The sequence below is a fragment of the Acanthochromis polyacanthus genome, chromosome 23 (genome assembly GCF_021347895.1).
Source record: "Acanthochromis polyacanthus isolate Apoly-LR-REF ecotype Palm Island chromosome 23, KAUST_Apoly_ChrSc, whole genome shotgun sequence".
Taxonomy (NCBI): domain Eukaryota; kingdom Metazoa; phylum Chordata; class Actinopteri; family Pomacentridae; genus Acanthochromis; species Acanthochromis polyacanthus.
The window spans coordinates 19,970,143-19,997,465 of record NC_067135.1 but is presented as its reverse complement, the minus strand read 5'-3'; the positions used below and the strand labels follow the sequence as shown (position 1 = coordinate 19,997,465).

General features: G+C 39.3%; 1 protein-coding gene across 1 annotated transcript; it reads left to right on the top strand.

Annotated features, from left to right (window-relative positions):
• Nucleotides 1-12,331: 12,331 nt before the first annotated feature.
• On the top strand, nucleotides 12,332-21,715 carry si:dkey-6n21.13 (P2Y purinoceptor 3). The gene is made up of 2 exons (XM_022217929.2): nucleotides 12,332-12,672; nucleotides 17,560-21,715. The coding sequence occupies exon 2, from the start codon at nucleotides 17,707-17,709 to the stop codon at nucleotides 19,141-19,143; it is 1,437 nt and encodes a 478-aa protein (XP_022073621.2). The 5' UTR covers nucleotides 12,332-12,672; nucleotides 17,560-17,706; the 3' UTR covers nucleotides 19,144-21,715.
• The last annotated feature ends 5,608 nt before the right edge of the window (nucleotides 21,716-27,323 follow it).

Sequence of the window (27,323 nt, the reverse complement as noted above, 5' to 3'; positions counted from 1 at the left end):
AGCTTCTGGGAGAATGTCCTTTGGACAGATGAGACCAAACTGGAGCTTTTTGGTAAGGCACATCAACTCTATGTTCATAGACTCAAAAACCAAGCATACGAAGAAAAGAACACTGTCCCTACGGTGAAACATGGAGGAGGCTCAGTAATGTTTTGGGGCTGCTTTGCTGCATCTGGCACAGGGTGTCTTGAAAGTGTGCACGGTACGATGAAATCTGAAGACTATCAAGGCATTCTGGAGAGAAATGTGCTGCCTGGTGTCAGAAAGCTTGGTCTCAGTCGCAGGTCATGGGTCTTCCAACAGGACAACGATCCAAAACACACCGCCAAAAACACCCAAGAATGGCTGAGAGAAAAGCGTTGGACTATTCTAAAGTGGCCTTCTATGAGCCCAGATCTGAATCCCATTGAACATATGTGGAAGGAGCTGAAACATGCCATTTGGAGAAGACACCCATCAAACCTGAGACAACTGGAGCTGTTTGCTCATGAGGAGTGGGCCAAAATACCTGTTGACAGCTGCAGAACGCTCATTGACAAATACAGAAATCGTTTAATTGCAGCGATTGCCTCAAAAGGTTGTGCAACAAAATATTAAGTTATGGGTACCATCATTTTTGTCCAGCCCTATTTCATTAGTTTGTTTTTTTAAATAATTATGTTAATCAACAATTCAAAAGTGATGGCTGATTTTGATTATTTAATTTTCAATAAATTTTTATTTATTGTTACTTTTGTGAGTTTCAAGTGATTTCAGTGAGAATTGTGGGTTTTTCCTTCTTTAACTGAGGGGTACCAACAATTTTGTCCACGTGTGTATGTACCTGAGGTGTGAAATTTGGTATCTGCAGTTAAGCTAAAAAACTTTCTGCTTGTGTCACAGTAGAAGCCTCCGAACATTTCATTCGTGATTCCTTGTTGGTTTGAAGCATCTCCAAGAATTGAGTTTTATTTGCAGGATAACCTGATTTAGGATTAATTTAATATCCTAATTTAATATTTAGGATAACCTAATTAACATTAAGTTGAAAAATAGCTAAGTAGAGACTGTTTGAAAAATGGAATCATGCTGAATTAACTGCGTGCACTAACTATTTCAATTAAAATTTATGTGGCAATTACTAAAAACTAGACTGGAAATTACTTGAATACCAGCTTTTACGAGATGTGATCAAAACGTTCAGAGGGTCCACCTGCAGGGGGCCACATCTCACGATGTTGAGCAGGTGTGAAGCTCAGATTGTTAAGGCATTGTGGGTGTTAGCAATGAATGTTCTGCCTCACACGCGTCAGGATGCTATGGTAATATTCTGTGGTGGCAATCTGACCCCGGGGAATGAATTCATGGTGTTGAAAACGATGAACATGCTCTTAATGTGCTTCTAAGCCAACATACCCTCTTTGGTCTTGAAGACTGCAAGCTCTTCCACAAAAGCTCCTGTTTGGTCTTTGGTTTCTATAGATCCAGCTCTTATCACCAGGGATGATCCTGAGTCGCATTAATCTGGACTTGGTAACAGAGATCTTTTTAAATTTTGACACAGTACCCCTTCTGCATGTCCATGGTGAAACTGCAAATGCACACAAGCCAGTAGTCAGAAAAACACATCTAACTCAGGTTCTGGTTTTAATTGTCACCTGTGCGTCACTGTGCCGCACTCTGTTTGGGTACAAAAGGAACAGACTGGAAACTTTCAGATCACACCTCATATAGATGAATCTACAAACACAGAACCATTATTGTGGACCAAGTGGTAGCTTTTTCTTCTTTTGAAAGGCCTTGACCTCAGCCTGTTTGTCAGGACCTCATAACAGCAAGTGGTTGTTGCAGAACAATCATGTTTAGAGGTCGAATATCCTTATCCTTTCTCCATTTTTGTAGTTGATGGTGCATTTTTGTAATTTAACTATGACCATACTGACTTCGCATCTTGACATTTTCATCATATGTTCATCTCTCAGCCAGTCATTCTAGTGTGATCATAGTTTCTATGGATAGTCCAATGGATATTGCCTCTATTTGAAAGGTAGTTCAGCTGTTATCCAAGAGAACTCCACCCAGATTAAACAAACCTCTACTCAAAGATCAAGGTCAGAATGAGCAGAATCATTAGATGTGGTTTATATATTAATATTAAAAAAAAGTTTATGCAAGGCTACTTGTTTTCAGGAATTTAGAAATGAACAACAGAAAAACACTGATTATTTAGACTTTGTGGTTGTGTTATGTTTATTTCAACAACTGATCATTTCAGAGTGATTGCAGGTTAAAATTGGTCTGGTTTTAATTTTGGTGGTGGATCGACTACTTTGTTTACTTTTGATTGTGGGTTGGGCCATTAAGTAAATCAAGTATTTGTCTAATCAGAAAAGAACTAGTGAGCAGGGTATTAAGAGTGACAAGGCTGAGATGAATAAATTGTCGCCTGGCTATAAAAAAGTCACACTGTTTATCTTTGTGCATCCCACCAAATATCATACAAAATCTGATAGGAGTGGTGAAACATAATGTAGGTATATTTATGTTTAGGGGCCACTGTGGTTCAGGTGGTAGAGCGGCCCCTCTGATGTGTCCCTGGGCAAGACCCCAAGTTGCTCCTGATGGTAGGGAGGCACCTTGCATGGAAGCTCTGTCGCCACTGGTGTGTGAATGTGTGTGAATGGGTGAATGAGAAGCACATTGTAAGCACTCAATAAGGTAGAAAGGCGTTGTAAAAGATAAGACCAAGTGCAAACCGTACGTAAAACTAAGGCACCTTCCTGCACATCTGAGCAAGTCTCAGTTTAGGGGATGCATCACGGGCATGTAGATGTCATCGGGTGTGGATTGTGTTTAGATATTGCACAAAGGAGTAACATATTCATTTCATGTAATATTTTGGATGACGTAGTTTACAACAGGGGCATGATGCTGACTTGCTGCTTTTGCCAGTAGGTGGTGCTCTGACTATGACAAACATGTTGGTGCATTCAGGCCAAGACTCAAATCAAGCAAGAGAAATTTGTTGCAAATTAGACATGTTACAATTCGCCATGCCTGAAGGGCTATACTTTTAAATTATAACTCTAATTTTCACAATAAAGCATCGTCAAGGTCTTCAGGATTTTCTTCCATGTTTGAGGTGAATATAAGCAACTCACGAGGAGGAGGATGTCACAGTACAAAACATGTTATTTCCTTTTGCTAGTACATTGCACTGCATAACAAAAAACTGGCATGTAGATGTCTTTGTATGAGAAGCCTTTTAGCCCCAAAGCTTCCCTTGCAAATACATGCGTGAGTGTGGCAGCATGGCTCAGTGGGTAGAGTGGCCGTCTTGTAACTGGAAGGTAGCCGGTTTGATCCTCGGCCCATCAAGCTCGTGTTGAGGTGTCCCTGAGCAAGACACCGAACCCCTAATTGCTCCTGGTGGGTTGTGGTTAGCACCTTGCATGGCAGCTTCTACCATCAGTGTGTGAATGTGGTGTATCATGTAAAGTGCGATATAAATACAACCATTTTACATGCATATTTTCTCACACGCACACATATACAGTACCGGTCAAACGTTTTAGAACACCCCGATTTTTCCATTTTTTTTATTGGAAAGTTGAATTGTAAGTCTGGAGACTCCACGTTTTCAGGCATTCCAGCTTGGACTTATGTTTTGGGTCATTATCTTGCTGTAGGATGAACCCCTGACCAACTAGAAACATACCAGAGAGTACTGTATGGCGCTGCAGAATGCTGTGGTAGCTGTTTTGGTTCAGGGTACCTCTCACTCTGTACAAGTCACCAACCCTTGATCCAGCAAAACAGCCTCAGACCATCATGCTTCCTCCTCCATGTTTGACAATTGCTGTCACACACTGAGGAACCATCCTTTCTCCTACTTGGCGGTCTTCAAAAATCCTGGGGGATGAACCAATTTCTGATTCATCAGTCCATAATACGTTCTTCTGGTCTTCAGTAGTCCATTAGTGGTGTTTCATAGCCCAGTCAAGCCTCTTTTTCTTATTCTGACGTCTTAGCAATGACTTTCTTGCTGCAACTCCACCTGTCAAACCTGCAACTCAAAATTTTCTCTTCACAGTTGAAACTATTAAGCTGTGCTGGAAGCTGTGTCCTGGGAGCCAACTATCACGCAATCTGATGACTCAGAAATTTGTCTTCTAATTCTGCTGTGGCTTTGGGCCTTCCAGACCTCTTCCTGTCAGTTTTCTCCAGTTTCTAAGTGGCTTTTCATGGTTAATTGCCATTTCCTCACCATTTTTACAGCAACACACTACTTTCTACAGTAGTTCAAATAATATTTGCAGGGTATGGTGCCACGGTGTGTTCCGACACTACTTTTATGCAGACAGAGGGGGTTGTAAGTAATCAAGAAAAGTTGGGACACAGGATTTGGTAGCACCAACTTTCAAGGCTTGATCAAGCCATTCTAAATCAAGACACTCTAAATTGTCCGTAGTCTTAGTGATTAGGGACAATTTAGAGTTTCTACACCCGACAGACCACATACACAAATACAAACCATACACACAGGCACAAGTGCAAACTGGTCACAAATACCAGCCACCTTGACTGAGAGCTTGGCTGCTGTGTGTGGTGATTGCTGGGGTCTTGTAAGAGGAAGAGTCGTAGTGATGGACCAATCCCATGTGTTGGGAGGTGGGGAGGACCAGGGCTGGGAGGTCTGGAGCTCCAAGCTAATCACTCGTCATGAGTTCCAGGTGTAATCAATCACCTCCCCACAAGCCATGCAAGCACAGAAGCTGTGCAAAGTCCATTTCCAAACACACACGGCCACCACAGGCCTTAGCATGTGTGCTGTGATTCCTTTTTCTATCTCCCATGCCCCTCATCCCCATTCCCTCTCCAACCAGTCGAGGCAGATGGCCGCCTTCCCTGAGCCTGGTACTTTCTGAGTTTTTTTTTTGTCCACATTGTATGCCCTCTTTCTAACAGTATAGTGAGGACATACAATGTCATCTCAGTGAAATTGTTGGCATTTTAAGGTCAAATAAATGCTAAATAAATGAAAGAAAAAATGGCCCAATTCCTTTCATTATTTTGGAATGCTGCCCTTTCATACATGTAACAAGACTGTGTGTGAAACTAATAGTTTGGAAACAGTAATAAATAATATCTGAGAATGATGAAATATTGTAGAAATTGTAAAAACTAGACTAAAATGTTTTTAGTTTTTGTCATTTCAAATTGTACTTAAACAAACAATAATTCAAACAATTCAATGACAAAAAATGTAATTAAAAGTAATGCACATTTTAGTCAAACGATTAAGACTGAAACTAAATCACAATCAGCTGCCAATATTAACATTGTTGTAGCCACCAAGAAGCAGGAAAAAGGTTTCAGTTGTACATATCAGCTAGGTTTTGTCCCAGTTATGAAGGTGAGTAACAAGTAGAAACACAAGATATTGGTGCTGTTTTTACACAGAGTTGCAGATGCACATTGGCACTACAGTGGAGCTCAGCTTCTAATGGCTGTGGATAATCACTACTTCACTCGGCACAATAAAAATTGACATTGTTAGACATTGTTAATGTGGTAAATGACTAGTCCTGCTGGAAACAGCTGATTTTTAATGGAATATGTACATAGGGGCACAGAGGAACATTTCCAGCAACCATCACTCCTGTGTTCTAATGCTACATTGTGTTAGCTAATGGTGTTGAAAGGCTAATTGATGATTAGAAAACCCTTGTGCAATTATGTGAGCACATAAATGAAAGTGTGAGTTTTCATGGAAAACATGAAATTGCCTGAGTGACCCCAAACTTTTGAACACTAGTGTCTGTGTATACACTTATATATATATAAACACTATATACTTCCAATGTCACCCTAACAGTGAGGTTCCCTGCCTGCAAGAGCTCCTCAAACACATCTTCATCAACTTCTGTCCCTGATTCATCTGTCAAGTGCAGCTCAGTCTCAAGTGGAAGATCTAGCTTTTGAATGGTAAATGGTAAATATTTATATAGCGCTTTACTACACCTGCAAGGTACCCAAAGCACTTTACAAGATACGTCACATTCACCCATTCACACACTGATGGCAGAAGCTGCCGTGCAAGGCGCTAACCACGACCCATCAGGAGCAATTAGGGGTTAGGTGTCTTGCTCAGGGACACCTCGACATGAGCATGACGGGCCGAGGATTGAACCGGTAACCCTCCAGTTGCAAGACAGCCACTCTACCCACTGAGCCATGCCGCCCCCCCAACTGATAAAAATATTAGATTTAGAGCAATATAAAAATAAGAACATTACCTGGTATTTTCTATGCTTGTTTTTTTGCAGGACATGGCTATCATAAAAAAAATATTTAAATACCACATACATTCAATAGGTTGCTGCACAGTTGGTGGATTGGTTAGCGCTTTCGCCTTGCAGCAAGAAGATCCCCGGTACAAATCCCGGGGTGGGCCTGGGATCTTTCTGCATGGAGTTTGCATATTCTCCCTGCGCATGTGTGGGCTTTCTCCAGGCACTCCGGCTTCCTCCCACAGTCCAAAAATATGCTGAGGTTAATTGGTTACTCTAAATTGCCCGTAGGTGTGAATGGGAGAGTGATTGAATGTCTATATACAGTGGGTAGGGAAAGTATTCAGACCCCTTGAAATTTTTCACTCTCTGTGTCATTGCAGCCATTTGCCAAAATCAAAAAAGTTCATTTTATTTCTCATTCATGTACACTCAGCACCCCATCTTGACAGAAAAAAACAGAAATGTAGAAATTTTTGCAAATTTATTAAAAAGGAAAAACTGAAATATCACATGGTCAGAAGTATTCAGACCCTTTGCAGCGACATTCATATTTAACTCACATGCTGTCCATTTCTTCTGATCCTCCTCGAGATGGTTCTGCTTCTTTATTGGAGTCCAGCTGTGTTTAATTAAACTGATTGGACTTGATTAGGAAAGGCACACACCTGTCTATATTAGACCTCACAGCTCACAGTGCATGTCAGAGCAAATGAGAATTATGAGGTCAAAGGAACTGCCCAAGGAGCTCAGAGACAGAATTGTGGCAAAGAACAGATCTGGCCAAGGTTACAAAAGAATTTCTGCAGCACTCAAGGTTCCTCAGAGCACAGTGGCCTCCATAATCCTCAAATGGAAGAAGTTTGGGACGACCACAACTCTTCCTAGACCTGGCCGTCCAGCCAAACTGAGCAATGGTGGGAGAAGAGCCTTGGTGAGAGAGGTAAAGAAGAACCCAAATATCACTGTGGCTGAGCTCCAGAGATGCAGTCGGGAGATAGGAGAAAGTTCCACAAAGTCAACTATCACTGCAGCCCTCCACCAGTCGGCACTTTATGGCAGAGTGGCCCGACGGAAGCCTCTCCTCAGTGCAAGACACATGAAAGCCTGCATAGAGTTTGCCAAAAAACACATGAAGGACTCCCAGACTATGAGAAATAAGATTTTCTGGTCTGATGAGACCAAGATTGAACTTTTTGGCGTTAATTCTAAGCGGTATGTGTGGAGAAAATCAGGCACGGCTCATCACCTGCCCAATACAATCCCTACAGTGAAACACGGTGGTGGGAGCATCATGTTGTGGGGGTGTTTTTCAGCTGCAGGGACAGGACGACTGGTTGCAATTGAAGGAAGGATGAATGGGGCCAAGTACAGAGATATTCTGGAGGAAAACCTCTTCCAGAGTGCTCAGGACCTCAGACTGGGCCGAAGGTTCACCTTTCAACAGGACAATGACCCTAAGCACACAGCTAAAATAACAAAGGAGTGGCTTCAGAACAACTCTGTGACCGTTCTTGACAGGCCCAGCCAGAGCCCTGACCTAAACTCAATTGACCCTTCGCTAAGCCCCGCCCCCCTTGGTTGCTGTTGCTACGCCTGTCAAGCTTTCCCTCCTAGCATGAAATATGGAGTTTTTAGCGGTACCGGTGAGTGATATTTCTCAGGAGATATGTGCAAATTTCTGGACATATTCTACAGCGATATCAGAGAGAAGCAGACAAAAGGGTCTCCAATATGCTTTTGAGAACTACATTCACCAAATTAAATGTTGGCGGAGTACAAATGAAGAGGACGTTAAAATAGAGGGAAAAGTGCACAGATCTCAGTGTAAGCGCCAAACACCCCATGTACTGTCACTTCACATCAAAAATAATCATATACAAGAACAACAATTCGCTTGTACAGCAGGGTAAGCCGATATGTGTTATATACATTTAAATTAATGTTATGTCAACTGTCATTATGTTTCTGCCCATTTCTTGCTAAGCTAAATTTGTGTTTGTTTACAGCGCGCCAGGATATTGCTCACATATAGTGGGGCTGATCTATACACTTGATCTCATTAAAGCACAGCAAAGCCCAGCAATATCTTGCACAAGTTTGCCACAACAGTGGCACAAACCAAGGGGTTACAACATTAATGCAGTACCGATCTCATCTGTTGTTGTTGCCAAACCCAGACATGAGCGTAGGCGGAGACCCGTAGATTGCTAGTATATATATGCTATACCAGTATGTCAGAAGTTGTCTCTATATATCACCAGTATTTATTTTGCTCAAATAATACACAGTAGCTCAAGTTTTAAGAGACGTAGTGTCTACAGATACGGACCCGTACGTGTAGCCTGTGGCCTACGGATATGGCACTTTCCATTCTTGCTGCCTGAAATACCCCAGCGCCCCCTATCAAGTGGCCATTTTCACAGCAAACAGGACTTCCATGTCAATATGAACTGGCTTGTGCTCTATTTTCATGTGTCTCTACTGCATTCACTATAGTTACACCCGCTGTCTTTGGCCAGTTATTTAAAAATTAATAAAGAAGAATGAGATCACTGCAGTGTAGAAAGGTTTATAATAGAGTATAAGATGTATTTCATTAAGAAAAGTATTCATATATACATGTATTGGTTCAATGCTGTTTGAGGATATCCACTCCAGTGTTATTTATTGAACACTATAGTCTGTAACAGTAAAATCATTATTGTGATATAATTATGTATGTGGGTTTTGCATAGAATACCGCTACACAACCGGGTCCGTACCTCTAGTACAGATGCTACGGGTACGGGTCCGTACCTCTAGCCTCAATCTTTAAGAGAAGTAACCTTCCATTGAGACGTCTTCCTTTGCTAATGTTATCTGACCTAACACACAGAGCTACGGTTAGCTAATGTTAGCTAGCAACTTACCTTAGAACAGACATAGGTGTTCTTATTGATTTTGGAGGGATTCAGCTGATCATGCGGTCTCCCACACTGCTTAATCCACACGCGGCACCTTTCTTCTTGTGTCTTTGGCTTGGGGAATGCAAAAAATCAACACCACCCTCCAAGCTTTGCGGATAGCGAGTGTTGGACTTGCAAGTACCGTACGCACAGTGCTTCGGCATATTGTCTTCTGCTGAAAGCTTGACAGACCTCACGTGCCTAGTTACAGTTGCTAAGGTAGGATTGGACAGTAGCCATTTGTGGGAGGGGCTTAGCGAAGGGTCAATTGAGCATCTCTGGAGAGACCTCAAAATGGCTGTCCACCAACGTTCACCATCCAACCTGACAGAACTGGAGAGGATCCCCAAATCCAGGTGTGAAAAACTTGTTGCGTCATTCCCAAGAAGACTCATGGCTGTATTCGCTGAAAAGGGTGTTTCTACTCAATACTGAGCACAGGGTGTGAATACTTCTGACCATGTGATATTTCAGTTTTTCTTTTTTAATAAATTTGCAAAAATTTCTACATTTCTGTTTTTTTTCTGTCAAGATGGGGTGCTGAGTGTACATTAATGAGAAATAAAATGAAGTTTTTTGATTTTGGCAAATGGCTGCAATGACACAGAGAGTGAAAAATTTCAAGGGGTCTGAATACTTTCCGTACCCACTGTATGTAGCCCTGCGACAGACTGGCGACCTGTCTAGGGTGTCCCCTGCCTTCGCTCGAGTCAGCTGAGATTGGCTCCAGCAAGCCCCGCGACCCTAGTGAGGATAAAGCGGTGTATAGAGAATAGATGGATGGATGGATATATGGTATATATATACTACCGGTCAAAAATGTGAACACTCCTTCTCCTTTTAGTTGTTTTTCTTTATCTTCGTGACTGTATACATTGTAGATTCTCAATGAAAGCATCAAAACTATGAATGAGCACATTGGGATTAAATGGACCGCAGTGAAGGCAAAAGGGCCAACAAGTGCTCAGCACTTCTGGGAACTCCTTCAAGAATGTTGGAAAACCGTTTCAGGAGACTACCTCATGAAGAATGCCAAGAGTGTAATCAAAGCAAAGAGTGGCTATTTTGAAGAATCTAAAATATAAAACATGTCTTGACTTTTTTCACACTTTTTTTGTTTGCCTCGACAGGTCAGGGCTGTTTTGGCAGCAAAAGGGAGGCCAACACGACATTAGGCTGGTGGTCATAATGTTATGCCATACACACGTGGACAAAATTGTTGGTACCCCTCAGTTAAAGAAGGAAAAACCCACAATTCTCACTGAAATCACTTGAAACTCACAAAAGTAACAATAAATAAAAATTTATTGAAAATTAAATAATCAAAATCAGCCATCACTTTTGAATTGTTGATTAACATAATTATTAAAAAAAAAAAAACTAATGAAATAGGGCTGGACAAAAATGATGGTACCCATAACTTAATATTTTGTTGCACAACCTTTTTAGGCAATCACTGCAATTAAACGATTTCTGTATTTGTCAATGAGCGTTCTGCAGCTGTCAACAGGTATTTTGGCCCACTCCTCATGAGCAAACAGCTCCAGTTGTCTCAGGTTTGATGGGTGTCTTCTCCAAATGGCATGTTTCAGCTCCTTCCACATATGTTCAATGGGATTCAGATCTGGGCTCATAGAAGGCCACTTTAGAATAGTCCAACGCTTTTCTCTCAGCCATTCTTGGGTGTTTTTGGCTGTGTGTTTTGGATGGTTGTCCTGTTGGAAGACCCATGACCTGCGACTGAGACCAAGCTTTCTGACACTCGGCAGCACATTTCTCTCCAGAATGCCTTGATAGTCTTCAGATTTCATCGTACCTTGCACACTTTCAAGACACCCTGTGCCAGATGCAGCAAAGCAGCCCCAAAACATTACTGAGCCTCCTCCATGTTTCACCGTAGGGACAGTGTTCTTTTCTTCGTATGCTTGGTTTTTGAGTCTATGAACATAGAGTTGATGTGCCTTACCAAAAAGCTCCAGTTTGGTCTCATCTGTCCAAAGGACATTCTCCCAGAAGCTTTGTGGCTTGTCAACATGCATTTTTGCAAATTCCAGTCTCGCTTTTTTATGAGTTTTTTTCAGCAGTGGTGTCCTCCTTGGTCGTCTCCCATGAAGTCCACTTTGGCTCAAACAACGACGAATGGTGCGATCTGACACTGATGTACCTTGGCCTTGGAGTTCACCTTTAATTTCTTTGGAGGTTGCTCTGGGCTCTTTGGATACAATTCCAACGATCCGTCTCTTCAATTTGTCATCAATTTTCCTCTTGCGGCCACGTCCAGGGAGGTTGGCTACTGTCCCGTGGGTCTTGAACTTCTGAATAATATGAGCCACTGTTGTCACAGGAACTTCAAGCTGTTTAGAGATGGTCTTATAGCCTTTACCTTTAAGATGTTTGTCTATAATTTTTTTTCGGATGTCCTGGGACAATTCTCTCCTTCGCTTTCTGTTGTCCATGTTCAGTGTGGTACACACCTTTTCACCAAACAGCAGGGTGACTACTTGTCTCCCTTTAAATAGGCAGACTGACTGATTATAAGTTTGGAAACACCTGTGATGTCAATTAAATGACACACCTGAGTTAATCATGTCACTCTGGTCAAATAGTTTTCAATCTTTTATAGAGGTACCATCATTTTTGTCCAGGCCTGTTTCATTAGTTTTTTTTTTTAAAATAATTATGTTAATCAACAATTCAAAAGTAATGGCTGTTTTTGATGATTTAATTTTCAATAAATTTTTATTTATTGTTACTTTTGTGAGTTTCAAGTGATTTCAGTGAGAATTGTGGGTTTTTCCTTCTTTAACTGAGGGGTACCAACAATTTTGTCCACGTGTGTATGTTTCTACATACATAGATTTTTTATTTTTTTTTGGGGGGGGGGGGGGGGGGGGCAGTGAAACTATTAAAAAAAAAAGGTATGAAAACACTTGAAATTGTCAATATTTTACTAAAAATACTTTTTGCAAAACTCAGTGCAGGGTCCCAAATAACAACTGTGTAAGCTCTCAACAAAATCTGCCACTTTGCAGCAAACTGCCATCTGAAATCACATGGTGTTTTCACAGTAATCAGTCTCTATTGCAAAACAGACAGCTCAGCTACACAGATGAGGGACACACACACAATGGTGAAGTGGGGAAGAAGAATTGGATGACATGCAATGAGGGACAGAGGGAGGGATTGGATTACCATAGAAACTGCCCTGACGTTCAGAGAAGCAGCAGAAAAAGGAGAACGCCGAAGTGGTTCAACTGTCAAACTCTCTGATAGCCTAAACTGCTGCACTGATTACAACTGCTGTTTGCTTAAATAACCAGGGGAAGGTGTCGTTTGAAGCCGTTCACATATGCTGTAGCTGCACTGAGAAGGCTTTTGGATGTTTTTGTGTGTTCTTGTGAGTATTCTGATGGGAGACTGGACCAATATGGAGTAAAAGTCATCCCTGGCAGGTAAGCTTTTTGTCCAGCAGCAGATTGCAGTGATGTTGGTATTTATTAGTTTGATGCAGTCCTCTTTGTCAAGCACTGAACTACTAATGCATCTCTGAAGATTTCACTGGTTATTTTTGGTCCAAACCTTTGCCAAAGCAGTAAAATGGGTAGTCTTTTTAACCATGAGTTGAAAAGCTTATTTTTTTATACAAAGTCAAAGTACATTATAATTTTGCTGTGGAACATTTGTTAATGAGACAGCGTATAAATTCAAAGGCAGAATACACACCAGGCTGCAGTTTGTATATCCTGTGGTGTCTCAGAAGATATTGTCTGCTCCAGGAGAACAGTCTCTTGACTTGTTTACTCACAGTTTTACAATCTTTAACAACACAGTGAACATGAAATTAATTTCATAAAACATCTGTCTGTTTGTCCTTAGAAAAGTAAGTAATTAAGTTGTATAAATATTAAGGCCTGAAAACATCATCTGTTCATTAAACTTTCTCCTAAAAGGCCAACATGTATTTAATTATTACTTATTTATTTCTAATAAATTAGCTCTCTGATGTAACTATGATTGAGCTAAATGGCCAAAAACAAATGTGTATGACGTCTGCAAACATTAAGTCTTAGATATACTTGTACACACCAGTGCTTAAAAAGGGATTTTACAAATTTCAGCTACAAATTGAGTATAATTTACATGATGGCCATTTTGGAATTCTGTACATTTCTATCGATTTGTTTTTTCCCTTCCTTTTCAACTATCCACTGGTTTCCAATAATGCATATGCAGTGTGAAAATGTATAAGTAAACTTCTATCATATTACAATATACATTCAGTCTGAACATTGAGACTAACAAGTCCGCAAATACTTATTCTCTTATAAAAATAAATGGAAGCTAATAGATAGACAAACTACAGAGAATACATTTAGAAAAATTAATTAATGCTGAAATACCAACATCTTCTAAATCACTGCCGCATATTTTACAAAATGAATATTTCTGAATTAAAGGTTATGTGATTTGCAGAAAATATGGTTTCTATATATTCGTACGAATACGGAAATCTATTAGCAGAGTCTTGGAACAGCTTGTATAATCCATCACAGTAAATACTGAGTCATTCATTTTTCCCAGTTCCCACAGTTACATGCACTGAAGTGTCTTTGTCAAAGTTAACTTTGTATATTGCATTTCTTTAAAGGATCTGAAACCTGTGAACAGTTTCTCTGTCAGTTTTTGAAATATATTATTATAGAACCCCACCACTACAATGATCACCATCTCCTCAGTCATATCAAAACAAGACAGCTGCACACAGTAATGCAAGTTTGGATTTAAATGCATTAATTCTTGACTAAAACTTTTTGTAGTCTCTGTAAATCTAAAGCTCGTGTAAAATACAGGATTATTCACTTGAAATTCAGACACACTGACCTTGTAAGACACAACTGTGCTCTCACTATAGAACCTGTCTTCCTGTTTTGCTGTCCTAGCATAACCTAAAACACAACATGGTTGGTAATGTCAAAGGTATACATAATTAGCAGTAAATTAACTGAAACACTCAAAAGGTCTTTGGTTGTCTGTTTTCCCGAAATATGAAGTAATGTTGCAGTTACATCATGTTAACTATGGTAGCATATGATAATAGTACCCTGACAGAAATGAATGCAGGCTTAATGATTAATGTAATGGGTTACACAAGTCAAATAATTGTCATGTTGACTTTCATACTGTGGAACAGTAACCAGTGGTTACTGGATGCCCGAAAAGTTGCAAAATGTCCTCCAATTTGCATGTGTAGCATGCATTCACAGGCAGTCAGCATTTGCACTTATGGAAATAACATTTTCAATGTCAGTGACTGTGCTATTACATAGCCTGATGCAACTGAATAGTTTACTACAGTAACAGGACATTATTTTGTGAAACCATCAGCCGTTGAATTGGCTGCAAAGCAGAAAGCAGGTCCGGAGACAGAATTGGTCAACCTTAGCACAAGAATGAGAATGTCACATGCTGTTAGGTCCTGTTTAGGTCATAGGTGGTACCCTTTAACATATTATTTGTGTTGTTTTACTGTTAATATGTCATGTTACTGGTTGACACATTACCCTTATTTACTTGTACTCTGTTAAGGAGAGGTGTTATAACCCATGGATGACATGCTCATTACTTGCACAAGCATACATTTGTACTGTCGTGAGTCTTTCAGCTTAGAGCTGTAGTATCATCTGAGTGAATCATATTTATTTGAAAAATGTTGACTATTACCCATCATGTGACAAAAAATAAGACTGTACTTTGGGATTGGGAGGATAGCAATTCGTTTTGGTATATAGTCAGTAGAGTAACAGAAAGACCATTTGATGCATGGAGAGACTTACGGGAAGTGTGGTTACTTATTGCTGAGTTAATGGGGTGAGAAGGGACTGAATCAGCAGCATACCCTTGTACACAGGAAGGCAAACACACACTACGAATCAGCAGCATACAACAGGAGGTAAAACAGACTGTGCAAAGGCCCCTGTAAACAGTCAAAGAAGAAGGAGGAGGGAGGGTGTTGGAAAGCACAAGCCTTTTTGGTCCCTTCCCCCCGATATGATAGAAGTAAACAAATATAGGCTATATTTGGTTTGGTCATGTTAACTAATTGCTATCATTTGAATACCAATTGTTCCATGTACTAGTATTTTGATCTACTAAAAGCACAAACTATGGCCAAAGCTGACAGTCATAAAATATCTTATTATTTAAAAATGATGATGCTGTGTAACTTCTAGATCATTACACTTTTAGATGAAGTAGCGGTCATTCAGGTGACTGAAGACTATCTGATAGTAATCATCAGTACTTACAGATGTCCAGTTAGAAAATAAGGCTTCATTTAATCAGTTGTACTAAGATCTAAATGTGTTTTTCAAGACAATAAATTACAGCACATCATCAAATGTATCAGCAGATAGAAGTTTGAAGTAACTTCTAGGTTTGAATATTTATATTGCAGTTTGCAACACTACACTTCTTGTAAGGCTAATAGGTGGTTGTTTCTATTAGGTGCACATCCTAACTTGAAAACAAACATCTATGTAGATATAAAATTAAATGCATTAGTATAAATAGCACGAATACATTTTGAACTGGCTGGAGTTTTTTTGTGTTCAGACTCAGACCAGAATAAAAAATAAGTTTGCACTAATCTAGAAATGTAGTAATATGAAAGACTACAGTTTCCAAAAGAGAGTTTCCATGGCAGTGGGTTTTTGACCTGTAATATGTTGATATTTGTGCCCAATTCAGAATTGTATCAGTCAGAGCAATTTGACTGTTCAGTGCAATGACTTGACTATTACATTAGTCATGAGAATGTATATTTGAGTTGGTAAAAATTAATAAAAGTATATGATATACTATTTGAATTGCTTCTATCCTCACTTCTTCACCTTGCTATATATAGTGCTATGAGGCGGTATATGTTCTGAATTGGTAAACAAATGGATTTGTTGAAATAATTTGAGATAAGCAGCATACTCTTGTTAAAATCAAGTTTTTAGCCCATGGTCTATTTTTATTTCATGTTAAACATTAAAAACAAAGTTGTTTTCCTATCGGGGATTACAATGTGAAATTGTAATCTTTAAATGAGTGTCAGTTTGGATCTTGTACCATCAGACCAAATTTCCAAGTATACATATATAACATGTATACTTAATACTTCAGTTTTGGCTTGTAACTGATACAACAGTACCAATCAAGTTTCCACTGAAGGCTGAAATGGAACCTCAAAGTTCCATGCTCCTGTAAAATCTAATGTTTTGTTTACAATAAGCTTTAATAGAGGAGATCTAGAGGTCAAAAGTAGAATGTAACCTGGATGATGCCTGATTTGTTTGTGGTTGAGCTCATTAGATAGTGTCAGCACCACAGAAATTGACACTGGAGTTCTCAAACAGAAAATAAATGTTGAGTGTGTATGGAGGACATAGTAAGAGAGATGTTGTTGATCTTTGAGCGACACCTTCTACAGTCATATCTAAAGTTGATTTCAAAAGACAACTGGCAACAAGTAAACCCTACCAAAAATACTTTATTTGAAGCAGCTGTTAAAAGAATCAGTAAAAACAATGGAAAGCAGTAATTAGTATTCGTAGGAGCTTCAGTAGAAATCAACTGGACTTGTCTAGTAGGTTCCTGAAGATGTTTCATCTGCAGTGAAGAATGCACAGACTTGTACATAGGAGAGACTAAACAACAGATTCACAAGCACATGACTCAATACAGGAGAGCAGCTCTTCAGGATAACGCCCAGCAGTTCACCTGCATCTGAAGGATGAAAGACATTCCTTTGAGGACAGTTTGGTTTTGGTTTGAAAGAGGAGTGATGGAAGCCATCTATGTCAAATTGGAACAGCCATCTCTAAACTGAGGGGCTTTGGGACCAGTGATAAGGTCTCTCCCCCGAAGATTTTACCATCGTTAGCATCTTAACTGACTCCTGACATGGCAAATTCACTCCCTTTGTTTTGTAAACTGACAAGCCCCATCACCATGATTGCTGTGGTTGTTGGTAGACGACCTGATTTCACAACAATTCACACCTGGAGGCATGTGAGTCCTGGTCACATGCCTGGAGGCATTAATGGGCCATTAGCCATGTGAGCTGGAATGACTATAAACTCTGTAACTCTACATTAGTCAGTTAGAACTGAAGAAGCCTCTTGGATGAAAGGTGAAACATCTTCAAGAGCCTACAAGAGAAGTCCAGTTGATTTATAATGAAGCTCTTACGGTTAACGGGATGACTGAGCATTGACACACGTAGAGTTTTTGGAATGAATATTTTGCACAAGAGCAAGTATTGTGTGACACTAATATGATTCTTTATTTTCTAGGTAAACATCCATTCATGGATTCAACCATCTAAAGTCAAGATCCCAGAAAGATACAAGGATGACAGAGAAGAAGGCCTCTACTAAAACCACAAAAACTCCAGCATCCTTGAGCTTCTCTCTCACATGAAATTCACATAATCCATCACAATGTCATCTAGAGGTGGAGTTCCTACAGACATCAGTGTGGAAACACTCAATGTCATCCCCAGCTCCTTCTCACCTTCTTTCTCTCCTTCCTACCCCACTCCAACTCCACCTTGCAGCATAGATGAGTCCTACAAGTACATTTTCCTCCCCATTTGTTACTCTTTCACATTTATTTTTAGCATTTCCCTTAACTCTGTGGTCCTCTACCGTTCCTTCCGCTGGACCAAGCGCTGGAATGCCTCTTTGATATATATGGTGAACTTGGCTTCTACTGACTTCATGTACGGCCTGTCTCTGCCATTTCTTGTGGCTAGTTACATTATGCAGGACCGCTGGGTGTTTGGGGACTTTATGTGCCGCCTTGTCCGCTTCCTTTTTTACTTTAATCTCTACTGCTCAATCTTCTTCCTCACTTGCATCTCTGTCCACAGATACCTTGGCATCTGCCACCCTATGAAAGTGATCACACTGGAGACCAAGAAGGCTGTCAAATGCACTTGTGTGCTAGTTTGGATTGTAGTATTTGCTTTGACCTGCCCTATCTTCCGATTTGCTCAGACTGGTCATGTTACAAGACTGGCAAGGGTTGGGAGCAATGCAAGCGAAAATATTACCAACCCAAGCGACAACATATCATCAATAAATAATAATGTCAGTGATGTTAACTTGGAAGAAGTTGCTGAGAAGTACCAAAACTGCTGGGACGATGCCATAGACAAGGAGTTTCCTGATTATGTACCCTATGGCATCACACTCCATTTGCTGGGCTTTTTTGTGCCATTTTCCATAATTGCTTGGTGTTACTCACATGTAGTTCTGACCATATTTAGGACTCTGCATTCCCACCCCTCACCTGGCAGAGGGCTGAGAATGGGACAGGAAGTAGAGGGAAGATACAGTAGCAGTGCTGCAGCAGATAAAAGAGGAAGAAGAGGAAGCAATGGATTGTTGAGGGCAGTGAGAAAAGATGAAGGGATTTCCATTTTTCTTGGTGCTCACTCCCCATATGCCAGTCGCAGGCGTAAATCTATCAAGACCATCATCACTATCACTCTGCTCTTTGCTCTGTGTTTCTTTCCCTTCCATGTTACCAGAACCATCTTTCTCCTACTGAAAGTGACCAAGAGAGTCCCTTGTCACACCATGACCACAGTCTCCATGTGTTATAAGATCACTCGACCTTTAGCTTCATTCAACGCATGGCTCAACGCCCTCCTTTACTTCCTCACTAAGGACAAAGGGGGTGGTCACTGCTGCCAAGCAGTGAACACCACTGTCCAACAAAATGATGGGCCTCTATTGCCACTGAGAATGATGGGAAAAGGGGAGGGTACAGGGGAGGGAGTGATGCGAGATGGGATTGACAAAACAGAAATTAAACCATTCCACAGTCCATCATACATAAACAGAGCAACAGTTAGATGTATAGATGAATGAAACATCGCAGGACAAAGATTGGTCTTGCACCTTTTTTCAACATAGGTCACATCCTTAATCCTCCAGCTATTCTTCAAGCAGCATGGATGACTTCACCACCACTCTGAAAATTGTCCTCGAGCAACAGCACACTGGCTCAACTCTTCAACATGAATGCAATGTTGCAATCTGTCATGTCATTGTTTTAAATCTATTTATAGGGTGCATTTAAAATATTTTACAGATTTGAAGTGCTTTGCTGTATTCTCCGATTTCCCTTTAAATCTGGGGTATTCTTGAAATAAATGAAAGGTAGAACTGGTTACACCTAAAATGCCAGTTGTTAAAGAGTGAAGTGAAACTTAATGACCAATTCAAACTGTAATATCGCTGTATACTTTGAGTCTCTCTCCATGAGAGCATTCATAATTTTGCACTTTCATTGTACACAAAATAAGTAACTGAGCTAGATGTGTGAAGGATTCAAAAATGGAGATGTTTAAACCCTGCATACTTCCACACTTTGTCAAACTGTTTTGATTTTTATAAAGTGGGTGTATAGGTCATCTTATCATCAAAAAGCAATCAGAAAGGTGTTCAGGCTATTGGACAAATCATTTGAACACTGTAATTACCTAATAATTGAACCTTTTACTCAACAACTATTTTAAACACACCCATCTTCAATATGTAGAAATGGAAAATTAGACATTTGATTTGAACAAGCAGTAAATCCCTTCAAATTGTTGGGATCTACTGACCACTCAGCTAAAGACCACGCCTTTAAAAGAAGCCCTGACCTGAAAAGTGCGGTTCAAAAGTGCTCCAACACTAAACAACACTGGTTTCATTATTTTACTGTGTTTTGATTTATTTATTTTTTTGCTACTGCTGTGTCACTTTCTTATTCTGCTCTTATTTTACTGCTGTGCACTTTTAAATGTGCCTGTTCTGAAGAAGTTGACTACTTAGCCTCCAGTATTCCTGCATGCAATATGCAGTGCCTATTACAAGTATTTAGGCCCCTCGGAAGTTTTCCCTTTTTGCTGCTTTGAAAAAGTGTATAATGGTGAATTTAATTTGTGTGAGTATATCCCATAGATGGAGATCATTTAACTGCACTGAATGTGTTTCAAGTGATTGTAGTATAAAAACACCTGTATCTGGAAGGTCCAGTCACTGGTGAATCAGCACTCCTGATTATACCTACCACATGGTGACAAAAGAACACTTAAAGCAACTCACTGAAAAGGTTACAGAAAAGTATGAGTCTGGAATTAAATCCAAATAATTTTGAAGTCACTGAATACCCCATGGAGTACACTTAAAGCAATCATTAAGAAATTTAAGGAGCTGGGCATATGTGTAAATCTACCTAGAGCAGATGGTTGTCAACAACTGAGTGACCATGCAAGAAAGAGAGGGAGGGAGGCTAGTAGCCACTTCTTTACCAGTCAAGGATTAATGGGAGAGAAAACTACTGTTGAAAAAAGCCTATATTAAATCTTGAGTAGAGTTGATCAGAAGTCATGTGACAGATTCTATAAGCATCTGGAGGAGGGTTCTTTGGTCTTGACACCAAACACCTCCCAAGGGGGGTGGCTACTCTTACTAGGCACTGTAAATTACCAACTGCTCATCCAATCTACTTTACATTTGACACTGATTGCACTGGATTTTCAAAACAATATCATTAAAACTGTAATTAATTGATGCCGTGTCAGATATGATTCCAGTGTTAGGAGACAGAGTAAACTCTAACCTTCTCTCTTCATGGTATACTGTAGTAGGGCTGCAGCATTTTTTCATCATTGCAGACAAGTATTTTTTTCTAAATTTCTAATGTCTAATTTATTGATCATTTATTGTAATGATATTCTTTTATTACTTGATTAATATAACAATTAGGTTGCCCAAAATAAATATCAAAACCTGCCTATTTAAAATGTTAAAATTTTATTCTATTTTCTAATCATCATTATCTAACTTCTACAACTCTGGGTGTTTATAAGTAAGATACGTGGCACATGCAAATAAATGTTGACTGGACTTAAACTAAAATGTAAAACAAATTTGAAATTTCCTGGAATTATCAGAAGTCACATTTTTCTCATTTTGGTGGCACTAACTACCTAGTCCACTTGAAGCCCCTGACATCACGAGAGCACAAACACTCCTTTAACCTTCTGATCTATTCCAAAAGAATTGAAAGTACTCTCATTCCAGAAACTTTTCCTTCTTTGGTGTTTAGATTGGAAAAAGTCTTCCCAGTGACATTTGGAAAGTATCCCAAACCCCAAAAGTTATCCTTAAATAAAATGTATAACCAACTGCAACCTATTCAGCAGGTTCACAACATGTCTTGACTGTGCAATTATCATTTTTAGTCCTAACTGGTTTCTTTATTTTATTGTTTTAATGTGGTCATTTTTGTTGTTATTTCGCTGTCACATTCTACATGTTTTAATTGTATTTTAATGATCCACTAATGCAGGTAAAATGTGAAATTGCTTATGCTAACATGGGTTTTTGTGAATACAAATGTCAATGTGGTAATGTATTACAATAAACGTTGACTGGACTAAAAAAGTCAGTATGATTCAATTATTTTAAGTACAATGAAGTGTAGAGACAGAAAGCAAGACTTTGACTTTAGAATCTGCATCTCAAAATCATCCTTCTAAGAGTGATGCTTTGATGCTTTGTTGACTACCCTGCTAAAAAAAAAAAAAAAAAAAAAAAAGGGCTGCAGAGTTACCTGCTAAATTCTTATATTTATTTTTTGGGGGAGATTTCTTTTTTCCTCAAACATCTGCTCTTGGGCTGAATTTGCAAGCTCAGACAACATTGGACAAAATGCCTCGTGCAATCTAATCCACTAGTTGAGATATTTTAAATCCCCTGCCAGATTCATTGGCATTAATTGTATTTTTTTAGGATATTTTCATGAGATGTAGATATATTTCTCATGACTATACATATATTTTCATTGCATACATTGGCATCTGGTTACCTCTTAAAGGTGTCAAAGTCTTACATGTCAGAATGCTGCAAAAATGGTTCTTTTTTGCCATGACTGCATAACCCCTGATTTTAGAGTTGTACTAAACAGAGTGTTTTGAACTCTGATCTACTGAAGGGATGAAACACTATTCTTCATCAATATAATCCCTCCATGTGGTGTTTTGATGATGACAGTGGAGAGCACACATCCATTCTAAATGTCATATAGATGTTCAAACAGCTGCGAAAGTCCACAGCACATGAGTCAGATCATTTTAATACTCATGAAATCAAACTGTGACCCTTGATGTCATGTAGATGTGATCTTTGTCTTCCTTAAAGAGGCCACTACCATCATGATATGGTAACAGTTGCTGCTTAGACATCAACCATTGTCACTTGCAGTTTTTTTAAAAACTTGTTTTAGTCAGTTGCTGAAAATAGTAAGATAGTAAAACAATCACTGTTGTGGACTGCTTGAATATTATCACCTTTGGCAGGATTCTGTGACAACACATTTATTTCTATAAAGAGATTGACAGGCATGAGCTTCTTTTAAAATTTGGTGAATCGAGGTATCATGATTCAGGTGTAAGAAGAGACGGAGAGATTTGAATTTCATATTTTAGGCATGTTTGCTTTGCAGGATTTTGATATAAATGAAACCTTAAGATAATCAATCTGCATGTATATGTATGAAACAGTTGTCTTTTTTAGTATAACTAATAATAGTTAATAAACAGAGCAAGATTGAGTTAATATTGTGGATACTGCTGAAAATTAAAAAATCTACTACTATGTGTGAATTTCAGTGTTAGTGAGTCTAAAAATATACACAGTAACGATCACTGACTACATTAACTTCTATTTTCAAATGTAGGCATTATGTAGTCATGTTTAGAGATTTGTGAAATATTTACTCAGTAAGAAGAACATGAATAGTGAATATGCAGCCTTTAAAAGCTTATGCGCTTCATATATTAGCATCTTTACATCTACAGTGTTCTATCTGAGTCTTTTTTGGCATCATGTGCATAAAATGTAGCTACTGTACAAGTATCCAATAAGACAACGGAGAAAAAAATAGATACCTCAGTGGCTCTAACATCTTGTAGAAGCCCAGATACTACATAGGGAAATTATTATATTTTGTTTCATGTGTACTTTACATTTCCTGTTTGTGTGTATGAAGCTTTGCATTACACGTAATGACTACGGTGAGCGCGCACAGACACGGACACGCTCTCTCTAGACGGAGACGCTCGCCCCCTCCCCTCTGTGCTCTGACCGGTTAGAAATTCAAAACACAACCGCCTTGCATAATCTCCCGTCCTGCTTTGCGGCCTTGAAAAGCCTCTGACGGTTATTTTAATTTAACATAAAAAATAAATAAAAATCACAGGTGCGAAATTATTCAAAATGAACGGCGTGGATTGATTGTGCTGGTCGACAGGCACATTTTGGTCTTGTTTGCATGTCGCTGCGTGCTCGTTTGGATTTCTATTTATTTTTGTGTGTGTGACGGTGGTGGGGAGCAGAGGAGCACGGCGGTTGGCGCCACTTTCAAATCCTCCACTGACACAGAATGAGAGTCCGGCTTCAAATACATTTACACACCACTGAAATTCTCGTTTTAATAATTCCCGAAAGACGAGGAATATCTTAACTCTATTTCTATTCTGGACACATTTTTTCATCGGAAGGTAAGCATTTCATATTTTTCACTTTTTGTATAGGTGTGATACTTAGTTACTGATGTGGCATTACTATTTGCAGTTAAGTAACTGAGCATCTGGTCGGTTTTATTGGGGAAAGAAGACGTAGTCATTGTAAGTTTGGGCGCTGTTTCGTACAGCTGTGTGTAAAGGTTGCACGAGCTGCAGCTGGAAACAAAGTAGCACCGCGCGACTCTGTTGTCTGGCAGCTGCTGCTTTATGAGACGTGCCGGTTTAAAAGCAACGCAACAGTTTCTCTGTGTAGTCCTAAGTTAACATTGGATGACTTGTTCGTATTTGTGTACTAAGTTTAAGAGATATCTGAGTTTAAGAGATAAGTGAGTACGTTGAGAAGCGGACACTCCCCTAGTCATAGCCCCCTCCCCAAAGACCCCAGCCCCCTCCGGCTGTACACCTCCTGAATAACGAGTAAAAAGAACCAAATGCATGTCGATGAGACTGCACTTAGAGCCGCAACTAGCTTTAGATTTGCAAACAAGCAACGAAAACTGACGCAGCAGTTTATCGAAGACTCGCCTGCCTGTCATTACAGTGTTAGAAGAATATCGACAAGACACTAATTTCACCTGGAGACGATGTTACTACAGGTTCAGTAGTCAAAGTATAAACGACTTATATCCTCTGATAAAACAGCTAATAACTCGTTAACAACCTTTATTAGGCAGTCAGTGTTTGAGAAAGCGAAGAAGTTTTTAAATTCAATTTGTTTAAAATGTAAGTCCAGGGCTGGTCATTGCAATAATTCGATAACTTGTAGTAAGCAAATAGCCAGACGGATTTTATAAGTCAGTAAAATTTTCCAGCAAAATGAAAAACGGCAACGGCTTTGTTTCACCGAAACATCATTTAGTACAGTTAATGGAATGACTTGATGGGCATTGTACAGCACACACTTCTAAAATCCCATGCGGATTGAAAATGAATGTGTGTCTGGAGTATTCTGTGACTCTGAGATGTGAGTGCTTCAAGTTTTTCACATCTTCATCCCTGTCCCTCCCACTGCACAGTCCTGTGTTTCAGTAAGTCTAAGTAAAATCCTGTTTGGTGGGGGGAAAAATGCGCAGATCGCTAGTTTTAGAGTTTGGATCTAAAGTTAAAATCTCGTTTGATGATTTATTTAACAAAGTGGATCATGTCAGTAATGTAATCAGCTCAATCTTTAATTCTGTGCCATGATCAAATACTATATTTCTGAAAACGTGCACATATTCTGAGATAAATTCTGGATGTTACTAAGACAGGTGCTCACAGATAGTGAATCTCTTTCATAGTCATCTTATTATCAGTGTCAATGCTAGTGATTAATATCTGGCAATAGATTCAACTCATAAATAAATAAAAGTCATTAAGTATTACAAAAGCCCATCAGAAGTTACAGGAGCTAAAAGTAGTGTCCTAAAATATCATACAGGGTCTCAGCTACAGTCCAAAATCTCCAAACTGCAATTTGCAGAAAAACAATAAGAAAAAAGCATAAATAATTTTATTTGAGAAAGTGAGGATCCAAAATTTAATGGAGTTTTACTGAGCATTGTCAAAATATTCCTGTTAGCTGATTAATCAGTAATTTATTTCAGTGCTACATGCACCATTATCAAATACGTCATAAATAGTGGGCTCTAAAATTATAGTGGGCTAAAATACTGATTCTTAATTTGTTGTTTTAAAAAAGAAGGAACTTTCTGGTAGTAAAAATCAGAGAGTGAAAAGGGTTACTATCGTAGAATCTTTGTGAAACATTCCAAATCCAAAATCTATTTCTTTTATAGATGGCTTTAATTTTATTTAGCACCTGAAATGTGTTTTTATGATGCTGTCAGTTGAGCCACATGTTGTCTGAATTTCAGTCATTGTAGTACAAATATATCTGTCTTTTTATTCATTTCAGACAGAAATCTGCTTAAGTTTATGCCAGGTATTTTTTTAATATTAATTTGACTGTTATCGTGGTAGTAATCATAGACATGAAAACAGTACAGCAAATTCTTAGACTTCTCTGATAAAATATATATGACAATATAACAATTAACGGTTGTAAAAATTTGTATTTGTTCATTTTTAACTTTCAGGATTAGAGCAGTTCAAATGTAAAAGCTGCACAAAATTAAAGCTGAATGTTGAGATTAAAATATATTAATAATGGTTACAAAACTAGAATTGGGCCTATTTTGATGCCTTACATTGTTCAGTAATCACCTTTTTAACTTCACAAAATAGGCCCAACTTCTCATCTGCAGCAGGCTTGATTCGCGTGTTAACAGCCATACAGGAACATTACATACCTGTAGAATAGAAATAACATAATTTTGACTCTAATTTGGAGATATAGGATGTGACTGCTGTACTTATTCAAACTTTGAGGTTGCAATTTGTGAACAGGAGAAATTAATGGTCAAAATCCAGTCAGTGCTCGAAAGGTTTTGAGGATATGTGAAATGGACAGCTTAACAAATCATGTGTGCCTGTAGTTGGTTTAATGACATGCATTACATCATCCTCACCCTAGAATGATGGTATGGTGTTACTCTGGAGCCTGGTGGTCATTACAAACTGTAACTCTGTGGTGAATTCAATTAGAATAAAACCGGAATACTACATATTTGGATGTCTTCCTTGAAGCTTGATTGTGGGTTACGAGTGTTATACGAAGTGATGCTTCAGGACTCGGTCCAGTTTGGTCGGATTGAATAAGTATTGAACCAACGCAGTGATTGCAGAGTGTTGGGCTTTTTTATGTGCACTGTGTTTCCTTTTTCTATGTGTGTGTGCACGCATGTACACGTAACAGAAAAGGAGTGGGCAGGGCCTCAGTGTCCTCCTGGTAAAGCAGTGTAGTTTGAGAGCAGCACTTTCTGCAGTGAGAGGGCCAGCCTCCTTCCTGCCGACTCCCATTTCATGTCCAAATTACATGACAAAATACAGGGAAGTCAGGCGCACTGAGCACAGCTATTACTGCAATTAGTAACATAATTCGGTATTAACACTCGTCCACCTGCGTCGCTGTGCAGCTCTTTCCTCCTCCTCTGTGTCTTGACGTAACAGAAGTTGGACTGCTGCACTTACTTCCCTCGTATGTTTGCCATGGTATATGTTTTTTATGTGGCAACTTTAGCCCTAAAAGCAGACTTCTGAAACTGTGTGTGTGAAAATGTAGAGAGCTTCCTCTCAGAGCCACACTTTCTTCATTTTATTTCCCTCCCTCTTCTCCCTCCCTGTTTCCTCAGTCTTTTTCTTTCAGTCTGACTGAAAGCTTGGCAGGCTTACAGCCTCAGCGCTCGGCACAGCGCAGCAACCCCCTCGCCCTCCACAAAATAATTTTTTACTTACAAACGGCTGCCCCGACAGAGCCCTCCTTTCACACCTGTCTCACACACACACAGGGGGACCACCTGATTTTTTTTCAGATTTTTCGGCACCTCTAAAAATGTTGATTTGTATTGTAGAAAGTGATTACTGGGGAAA